The 10581-nt window shown below is 41.7% G+C and overlaps 1 protein-coding gene across 1 annotated transcript in view; it reads left to right on the top strand.

The window, feature by feature from the left end:
- The window catches only part of LOC310865836 (ryanodine receptor 2-like), a gene marked incomplete at both ends in the record, with an annotated part of 126701 nt that extends 120775 nt beyond the window's left edge, over positions 1-5926 (top strand). Inside the window, 5 exons of the mRNA XM_083775046.1 lie at positions 97-253; positions 853-917; positions 2123-2223; positions 2989-3040; positions 5831-5926. Coding sequence (XP_083631172.1) covers positions 97-253; positions 853-917; positions 2123-2223; positions 2989-3040; positions 5831-5926 — 471 coding nt within the window. The remainder of the gene's footprint in view (positions 1-96; positions 254-852; positions 918-2122; positions 2224-2988; positions 3041-5830) is intronic.
- Positions 5927-10581: the final 4655 nt, after the last annotated feature.

The following is a 10581-nucleotide window of genomic DNA, read 5'->3' as shown; positions in this document are numbered from 1 at the left end:
ATTTACAGTAATGTAGTAATTATTGAGTTTTTGACTGCCATGCACCTAAATGCAAAATTGAATGAAATTGATCCCCTCCTATGTTTTGGGTTCCAGTGCTACATGTTCCACATGTATGTGGGCGTGCGAGCAGGTGGAGGCATTGGTGACGAGATCGAGGACCCCGCCGGCGACGAGTTTGAAGTGGTGCGCATCATCTTTGACATTACCTTCTTCTTCTTTGTTATTGTCATCCTCTTGGCCATCATCCAGGGTGAGGCACAACGCACACACACATGCACGCACGCACACGCACACACACACTCTCACACACACACACGCACACGTGCACGCACGCACTCACGCGCACACGTGTGTGCACACGTGTGTGTACAGCATAATGAGCTCAGACTCAGATATCTACTCACAGACATACAGCTCACACACACAAACACACACACACACACACACACACACACACACACACACACACACACACACACGCACACACACACACACACACACACACACACACACACACACACACACACGCAAGTAAACGTCTATTTCATAGTTCATACACATCCACACTCACACACACACTATCTTGTATGTTCCTCTTGCTGTTCAGAATACGGTTGATGAATTTTTCATGTGGAATTGGGTGAGAAAAAAAAGTCCAGTAACTTCTGTTCTATTCTGTTCTATAAACTTCTGTTTATCCCCTCGGGTAGCTAACTCCAACCAGTAGCTGTCAATCCAACATGAGCACGTTCTCACGCGCGAGCGCGCGCACACACACACACACACACACACACACACACACACACACACACTCAGTCAGTCATGCAGTACCTACTGTGTACCTCACAGGTTTGATAATTGATGCCTTTGGGGAGCTTCGTGACCAGCAGGAGCAGGTGAAAGAAGACATGGAGGTGAGGGAGGAAACTTTCCCTATCTAGTTCTTAATGTATGCTTGGTTGCGGTACGCATAACTTAAGTGTGAATTCCTTCACATAATTCCTTGTCATAACATACAGTAGTGAACCCTGGTCATTGCTGGGTCTCAGAGGCATTGAAGCATTACTGATTTTGCAATAATTTAACTTGAGATCAGTAACTTCAGGAATGTACAGTAGCTTAAGGTCTTAGTCTAATTAAAAGAGATCTTAAATTGATCACTGTACTTTAGTTTAAGGTCATGGTCTAATTAAAGAGATTTTGAATCGATGCCAGATTAAGTGGGTCGTGGAGTGTGTTATAGGAGCTGGATTCACAAATACGATCATTGACTGAGAAGTACAGTAGGAGTGTACTGTATAGTAAAATACTCAATATTAATTTATCCACTTGCAAGTCAGACTGAATCACAGAATGGACCCTTCTGGGTCCATTTGGTTACATTTGTATACTCTCAGAGTGATTTTATTTTATTATCATTATTATTATTTTACAGTGGCCAGTAGTAAGTAGAAGATAAGTCCTTAGTTTACTTACTAGGTAAGCTAATGGAAAAAGGTAATGTACAAATGAAAAAATAAAACGGAACAATAGTGCTCTCTCTGTTAGTTTTCTCATGTACACACAGTCACACATGCATGAAGACCTTTCTAGAAAGTAATATCACACAATGTGAGTGTAATTACTGCTTTATACGTAGCAGCTAGATGTTGTGCAACAACAAGGAACGTGATGTTCATCATCTTATTTGGAAATCCACAATTACTCAAATTTACATACTGTATGTTCTCAGCAGGAATGTTTTCTAATTTTCAGTTGATGTTATCACCAACAGTGTAAATTCTTCCTATTTTGGTATTAAATTAAAGAGGTATAAAACTTTGGTGGGCACATGCCAAGAACTAATGTGTTGATGGCAAAAAATACTAATTTGATGAGTGAATACTTTTAGGTTATATGTAATCATAGCATCAGGCAACGACTATGAACCAAAGAAAACCGTGTACTTCATATGCGAGATGAAGACAAGCTACCCAGGCTTGTGAGAATTGCTGCTGTAGACCAGTGCAGGTGTCAAAATATCACTTTAGATAAAAAATAAAATAAACATTCACACATGGTGTAAATAATGAAGTAAAGTCAACTGTTAAGGTTAACGTGGCCTCTTTCCTCTTTGCAGACCAAGTGTTTCATTTGTGGAATAGGCAGTGAGTACTTTGACACGGTGCCCCATGGGTTCGAGACCCACACTCTGCAGGAGCATAACCTGGCCAATTATCTGTGAGTATCATCCCTCTCGCTCTTTTTCATTTGTCACTATAACGCCACAGTGGCACAGTGGGTCTCAACCAGACCGTGTTACACAATACACATTACAATAATGCTAATCCTGAACTGAAGTATGCCTGCCATAACAGGCTGAATATAATGACACTAGCTTTATTTTATAATGAACCATAATGAAAAATATTATATTTATGCTTGTTTTAACCACGGTGCAGGTTGTCATGTATACTGTCATTTCATAGATATGATTGATAAGGCTGCTTAACTATTGTTACTATAATTACTCTTCAGTTGGATAAAATATGGCTTGTAAATAATGAATATCAGTCTGTGGCAGGTGTTTGCCTTAATTTGTATTTGAGAGCAGTTGTTCGGTTGTCCCAGTATGTTTTATTTTACCTTTAAATGCTTTGTTTTTAACAACAGCAGTCAAGTTCATTTAAATATAATTTAATAATTAGATTATGAAATGCAGAAAGGAAATAAATGCAAAGTCAGGGACATTGAACCTTGCTGTGGACTGTCAGTCCATTTAAGATTTTATTTACACAAAGTAGCTTTAGAATGTAGCAGTCTATGAACCATCTACAAAGACTGTGCAGCTGTTACTGGAAAATACATGCATGCTCGTTCCACTGTGACCTTTTTTAACATAATGAAGTATTTTCAACATGTCTTTCATCCCCCCACTGTTCTGCACCAAAACACATACTATGGATTTGTAGTCTCTCATGTGCTCTATTATGTTCTGTCTGACAGGTTTTTTGTGATGTACCTCATAAACAAAGACGAAACGGAACACACCGGACAGGTATGGCTGTCGTTTTTTGTAATTCATACATGAAAAAGCAGCCAACACAAACAGGCGTGTGTTTATTTCATGGTTCCTTCATTTTAACGGATCAGAGCCAAAACCTTTCGAATGGTACTAAACCTGTTGCTTAATCCCATTTCAGTGGATTTCAGCTGACGCCAAAAAACTGACAATGCACTTTTAAGGTCATTAAAAGGTGTTTGGTGATTTAAATTCCATGTGTCTGTAAAGGGCCTGTATACTAGCACTAACAAAATGTGAAGTTATTATAGCGTTCTTTGCCAGTAAAACGTCTCCTCCGTATATCCTAACCTTACGGGTCCGTTTAGTTCCATTTGTACTCTCTTAGAAAGTTTGTGAAATGTAAAACTTTGAGAACAACCGTTTCACTGTATGTATAAGCAGTTTGTACTAATTAATCTTTGAGACAAGCATCAGGTAGGCCTCCTGTTCCACAGCCCACCGGTATTGTAATTGTATAGCAGACATGAAGTCCACATGTCAGGTCTGACAGAGTGATAAAAACGATTCCTAAAACAGTTCCAAATGTTATGGAAACGATTCCGGTTCCTCAATGTTGGATCCGATTCCGGATGCCAACCCTATTGCCCAATTATTTTGTAGTGATATTCATTATGTTTCTGTTAGTTGAGCGTAATGTACTGTACTGGTGATACCAATTAGAAGAAAGAGAGTCTAGCAGGACAACATCCATTATGGAAGAGCCTGTAATTACTAATCCCTGAAATAAAATAAAACCTAGAAAAACTAAACCTAGCAATTTCAAATAGTGCTGTGCATTACTTGTGTCCTCTTTAGTTGTTGTTGCGGTAATGGCTATAGTAACATTCTCACAGACAGAGTGACACATTAGGCCAACATTACCTGGGTTAGCTTTACATCTTGTGTTGAATGTTGGCATTATAATCCCTTGGTGTGGGTACCCGTAAAACTCGGTTACCCACAGGGTATCCAACCCATTGCAGGACTCTGCAAACTACTTCTATAATCAGGGCTTCACATAAGCGGTGCGCCAGCGCGAATGCGTCGTCAAAATTCAAAATGCGCTGTCAATCAAGCGCCAGGAAGCGCTTCTGCGTACCAACAGCCGGGGCCGCCTAGAATGATTATTATGGCCAGAATACTAGTCAATTCTGTGGCGAGAGCATTTTCCACCGATTGCCACTCAAAGTGGCTACTGGCCAATCACAGCACGTTTTGCACAAGTGCACTGGCCATTGTGGCCAATCACAGCGCGTCCTTACTCAAAAGGGGGAGGATTCCATGCTGCTTTCTAATGGTAGGAAGGGCGGTTGACAGAAGGACACTACTGAGAAAACCTGACACAAATAGTTTCGTCTTCTCCGTTTCAGATAGCAAACTACTGTAGTCCCCGGTGTAAAAGTGCATGCTTTGGATGCTTTGCACTCTTCCCATTTGCCGCTGTGCTTGTGTTTGTTTTCCGGGTGCTGGAGCAGCATGGTTGCTCGTGTGCGATGCAGTCTCTCACAGCCTAGCCACCGGCCACCTACTTTTTACGGGTACTAAGGTTTTAGTTCCGACATAGTGGAGTGGGAAGAGTTTAAAGCATTGCGGACTGGCACTGCTGCTGCCCAACATGAACACCGTGTCTCGACATACTGTCCCTTATTATCGTAAAGTCGGGTAGTGTACACTGTTTATTTTTGCACCGAGGAGCCATGTGTGTCTGACTACGTCGCCTCAGCTAAAAACAAAAGGGAAGCCTGATGTATGCTTCGCCGTACGAAGTGTCGCATGTTAAAAAAAATAGCTGATCTGCAAGCTCACAATGTGTCGCAACTCGCAACACGTTGTGAGCTAGTAGATCGGTTATTTAAATACAAAAATAATAATAATAATCTAAATATTGCTTTGATGCTCATATATCTATCGTTTCTCTTGAATCCCTATGAAGGAAGCGCACCCAAATGTGGAGGAATAGGCTCTAAATCCTGCAAGGCCCAATTTTTTTATTTTATTTTTTGTTAAAAGAAAGAAAAAGGGGGTTTCCCCCACCCCACCCTCCCACCCCACAGGTTGAACAGCGAAACAGATACAAGGTTTACATCAAAAATAATCATAATAGTAATAATAATAATAATAATAATAGTAAATAAGGCGAGACAGATTTTACCATTGGAAAAATCAAATTAAAAAAGAGAAAATAACAGTAATCAGAGACGTTGGCATGACTTAAGTTTTTCTAGTGCTGTGGATAAGACGTCAAGTGTGTTTTCTTGTGCCCCATTGGATCGAGCTATAGAGAGTTCCAGAGAGATCATGTCCATTAATGAGAGGATCCATTGTGAGATCTCAAGTTTATGGGGAGGTTTCCATCTTAGGACGAGCAGTTTTTTTGCAGCTGTCAGCCCTAAGAGCAGGAGTCTTCTACGTGGCATTGTCAATGTCAACCCAATCACTGAATCATCATTCAACAGGGAAATATTAGGCAAGAGGGGAATTCTAGTTCCCATTACCTCAGATAGTACTTCTGAGACTCTAGACCAAAAACGATTGACATCTGGACACTCCCACATCATGTGCATATACGTCCCCAGTTTGTTATTGTTGCATAGGGTGCAAGGCCCAATTTAGAAATAAACTCCCATAAGCTTTTAGATAATCCTGGTTTATTTTGTGGCACATAATGCATCTTCATTCTCAAACGGAATAGAGGCCAATTTACACAATTTATGCTCCAGAAGGAAAGGTTGTTTGGTGCATCAATGACTCCAAAATATATTGTGAATGTCTTGACCTTGCCAGGAATCCTACGTTTGGAAAATGTACCAGGAGCGTTGCTGGGAGTTCTTCCCTGTGGGAGACTGTTTCCGTAAGCAGTATGAGGATCAGCTGGGATGAGGGAGTAATCAGAGAGAGATCTTAGATCACGGATGGCGCCATCTTCTTAATCGATGCCCTTGGACTCGTCAAATCACCTTGGATGCTGTGCGTTACACTACACCAGGGGTAAGCAATCTGAGGCACGAGTGCCAACACAGGGGAGGGTGTTCACTGGCACACTGGCTTAAGTGTGAGTTTTTTTATTATTGTAAAATTAAATATGTAAAAAATAATTCTAAATTCATTCAAACTCTTAACTCTGACCGGGGAGGGAGTCTGGGATCTAAAGAGTGTCTAAATGATCATACATCCTGGTGTAAAATAAAATATTTCAAACTTAATGTTGACGATACAGTATGGCACACTGACTATCAAGGAAATGAGAACTTGGCACTTCATGTCAAAAAGGTTGCTGACCCCTGCACTGCACTATACACTGACTACATATATACGCACACATACTGTATCTGTTTGGAGATATATGTTTTAATTCATTCATTTGTTTGTATTCACTTATTATACTGTAGGAACCTGTTTTGTATTTGGATCGTGGCTAAGTTGTAAGTGCCTTATATATGAAGCAATTAATGGACAGCTACACATTTTTTCACCAGTTAATGCCACGATTTCAATCTGTGAAATAAATGAAGTCAAATAGAAAGATTCAAGTATTAACCTTTTCTTTGTTATTATTAGTATACAGTATAGGTTTGCCAGAATGTCTGAGTAACTCTCAATGTGGAGTCTTGTTTCTAGACTTAAAAACAAAAGAAAGACTGCTCGCACAGTGTTGGATTCCAGTTCAGAGTAGACATTTTAAATTATTTCACCCACAAAGACTTTTTGAGCTTCACAAGAGACTTGTTTCGTGCCTAGTCCCTCATTCAGTAAAAAGACTCATGGGCCTATTTTATACTTCATTATACAACCACATGGTGGAAAGAATTGAACCTGAAGAAAATCAGTGATGTGACGCAGCCAGCCGCACGACAATGTACAAATTATAGGCTGCTATTCCCTCACAGTCACAGCTGTCTTGTCCGCCAGTTTCTCACCTCTTGCTCTGGGCTCTCCAGACCCCGTCACTTCCTCCTGCCTGTAGCATCCTCTCATCCCTAACTTCCCCTCCACGCCTCCCTCCATTATCAGCTTGTCTCCATGCTGAAGAGTGCTGGCAACATATCCTCTCCCAGAGCCTGAGTCCAAATATTTGCCATGGAAATGGATCACCGACTATGCTTAATGATGTGATGTACCGCTGCCTCAGAAAAGCACAGACACTCTTTGGGGAGTCTCTAGGCATGACTCATTGATTACAGGAGCGTGGCGAGTCCCATTAAACTTTTACAACTCTGCATGTGCCATAAGTGTGCTTACACCGAGTAGACTAGGCAAGCAGTGGGAAGACAAGTACCTACAGATAGACTTCTCATTATGCAGGAGCATTAGTTGTCTCCACCAGGCCGAAGGCATGTGGGGAGAGTATGTTTTGCACTCCGTCCGTCCGCGTGTCCGTCCGTGTGTCCGTGTGTCCGTGAACAGCTAATCACGGCCACCGTTAACCCGGTCGATGCCATATTTTGCACACACACTCCCTGGATGCCAACCATGAACCTCTGCCCCAAACTTTCCAGAACGGCCTGTTATAGCGCCACCAGGAGGCCGCTTTGTGCAAAACAAGTTTTTCAATGCCATATTTTGCACACACACTCCCTGGATGCCAACCATGAACCTCTGCCCCAAACTTTCCAGAACGGCCTGTTATAGCGCCACCAGGAGGCCGCTTTGTGCAAAACAAGTTTTTGCACAGTACACCTACAGATTTTGTCCAAACATCACGCAAATTGGTACACAGTCTCTCTAGAGCCATTCAACGAAACGGGTCTTTCAGATTTATCAGACTCCATCCTGATTGGTTAAGATTGGCTTCCAAAGTTCACAGGAGTGCTCAGTTTCAAACAAAATGCTGCAAATCATGAACACATCGCGTGATTTCCGTGAAATTGTGCACCCACATTCCCACTAGGCCGAGGACGAAATGCCACATGAACAATTTCAACTCAGCCTCAAGGTGGCGCTATAACTGGCCGAAAAGTGTTTTTACCTCTAACTGCACGGATCTGTGGATAACCTGGTGGAGACCTGTGCCCGGAAGGGCACTTTTTCTAGTTATGCGTTGGTTTTGGCAGAATGCCACAAGCATATTCATGTTGCTTTTTTGTTTTTTGTTTGTTGAGTAGACTCAGTAGAGCATGGTGTATTTCCAGGCGTGACATGAGCAACTCTCAGGGGCCTTTTTACTGACAAAAACAAGGGGGTTGTGGATTATGCGCTTTGTTCAAACCAAAATTGAATAATTGGACAGAATTTACCTAGCATGTGAATTCTGCCAGATTTAGTGGTGTTGAGAAAACATGGATCTTCAAAAGGGTAGTGGTGGTTTTCTTTTTTGTGGATTTCATCACCACTTAATTTAGATATGCGAACCATTTGGCTCTGAAAAAGCACTATTATATAGGCCTATATTTGCATAGAATGGAAGTATATATTTGCTCAAAAAGTGGGTTATATTTGCACAATTTTGTTCTTTTCAGGTCCTTGGACTAGAAACCATAGTAGTGAAAATGTATCCAAATGGTCCCATTTTGATTTGAATGTGTGGTTGTGTTATGATGAAAAAGAATTAAAAAAGAAAAAAAAAGTTTAAATAAACCGGGTCAACAGAGAGGGAGGAATATCATCGTTATTTATTTTTCTTGGCTATTTTTAGACACATTGTGAGTGTATACAATCTCCAAAATTAATAAACAGAACAGAAGATGAAAAAGAAACAATCCTCTCATCAAAGACCTATTGCATAAAATGTTTTTTCTTTTTTTGTCTTTTTTTGGATTTGACCTTAATAAGCGATGCGTCAACAATGCATATCGGTTAGGACAAGCCGTGCCTCCTATGACATTTTCAAGCAGTTTGGTTTGTTACAAAATACAAATGCCAGACATGTTATTCTTTTTTTTTTAATATTTTTTATCCCACGATTTTGTAACCCATTTTTCACCCCTGTGTCAATCATCTAATGTGATCCTGGGCTCTACACACCCTCCACCAACCTGGGGAGAGCAACGGACTTAACTCATGCTTCCTTCATGCTTGAGTGTCCAAGTTGCTCCTTTACACCTGACAGGGGGGAGTTTCCCTGGTTGGACGTAGCGCATGGAAGGAACACGTTATTCCAACCAGTTCCTTTCCCCTCCATCAGGCGCCCCGGCTGGCCAGGGGGAGGCAGTTTAGAGACCAGGATTACTGCATGTTTTTGTGAGGGTATCTACCCTAGGGGACACGGGGAGAACATGCAAACTCCACACAGAAAGGCCCTTTCGCCAACCCCGCCTTCGGGTATGGGCACTGATGACGCGGAGGAGGAAACACGCCGCCAGCACCCACAGCGCCCCGAGCGGGAATCGAACCCAGGACCTTCTAGCTGTGAGGCGACAGCACTTCCAACTGTGCCACCATGCCCCTAGAGAGAGAGAGAGACATGTTATTCTGTTACTGTAGGATACTTCATTAAAATGTGTGTTCTCCTACTAATACACTTTATCTTAATGTTTATTTAATTAGTAAGTTTAGTCTCCAGGTACTTGGTAATGTATATGAATCAGGCATTATTCCTGCAGGGGAGTTATGGCAAGCTGTCCCTACCAATATGACGAGTGGCCTATAATGGCTATGGATTTAGAAGTAAAGACTTTACATCACCCAAACACCACACGGGCAGCCCTGCTCCTCTGCATGGTTTTGTCGAAACCACTCATTCATCAGTAGAGACTCACACAGACTCGGGTGTAATAGCAGCCGACTGCATTACCAAGAACAACATGTTTTGTACTGAACCTGAGACACATGTCTGTCTCCCTGCAAACCAACCCAAATAAAATACACAGGTTGTTGCTGTAGTAGTGGTGGATGGAAGCCACATCCGCTTGGTGAGAAAGTATCCTGCAAAATGTACAAAATGAATGTGCTCTGGTGATCTTTGTTACCGAAAGTCCTTATATGGTATACTGTAGTTTCCTTCGGTCTTTCCCCTTCCCGTAATATGACTCTGGCTTTGGGCTCTGGAGGCCTTAATACCTCAGTGCTAGCATTTACACTGCTGGTAAACCTGCTGTACTGTAACACCATGCACAGTAATGCCATATGCCATGAAGCTGAACTTCAATCAGAAGAGACAAGTTTTATGAGAATGACATTTATTATTATTATTTATTATTATTTATTATTTATTATTATTATTGAACACGATTTTGGCGTTAAACCTTTCACATGTAATTCATTCCAGGATTGGTTGAATAATGCATTGGATGCATTGGTAGTAGCCTAGCCACCCCCTGCTAGAGATGAGGCCTTGACACTGGTTGATGGAGGGATGGAGGTGGAGCTTAACCACATTGAATCCACATCTGGTTGGACTTTTGCTGAGCTTCATTTGTTAGGCTACTGTCAAAAGCAGGACCAAAAAAGCAATTGAATTTTGGCCGTTTGAAAACATGAATGTTGCCAGTTGAACTATCGGTCATAAGCTGGTCATTGAGAGGAACATGTGGCTTCGTCTATCGCCAGAATGCAGTCGGCTGCCGTTGTGGTGTCTATGGTGCAGGACATTGTGGTCT

This window comes from Protomyctophum parallelum (genome assembly GCF_964188405.1).
Source record: "Protomyctophum parallelum genome assembly, chromosome: 10".
NCBI lineage: Eukaryota > Metazoa > Chordata > Actinopteri > Myctophiformes > Myctophidae > Protomyctophum > Protomyctophum parallelum.
Note: the sequence above shows the minus strand (reverse complement) of the source record. Positions and strands in the feature narration are given on the sequence as shown.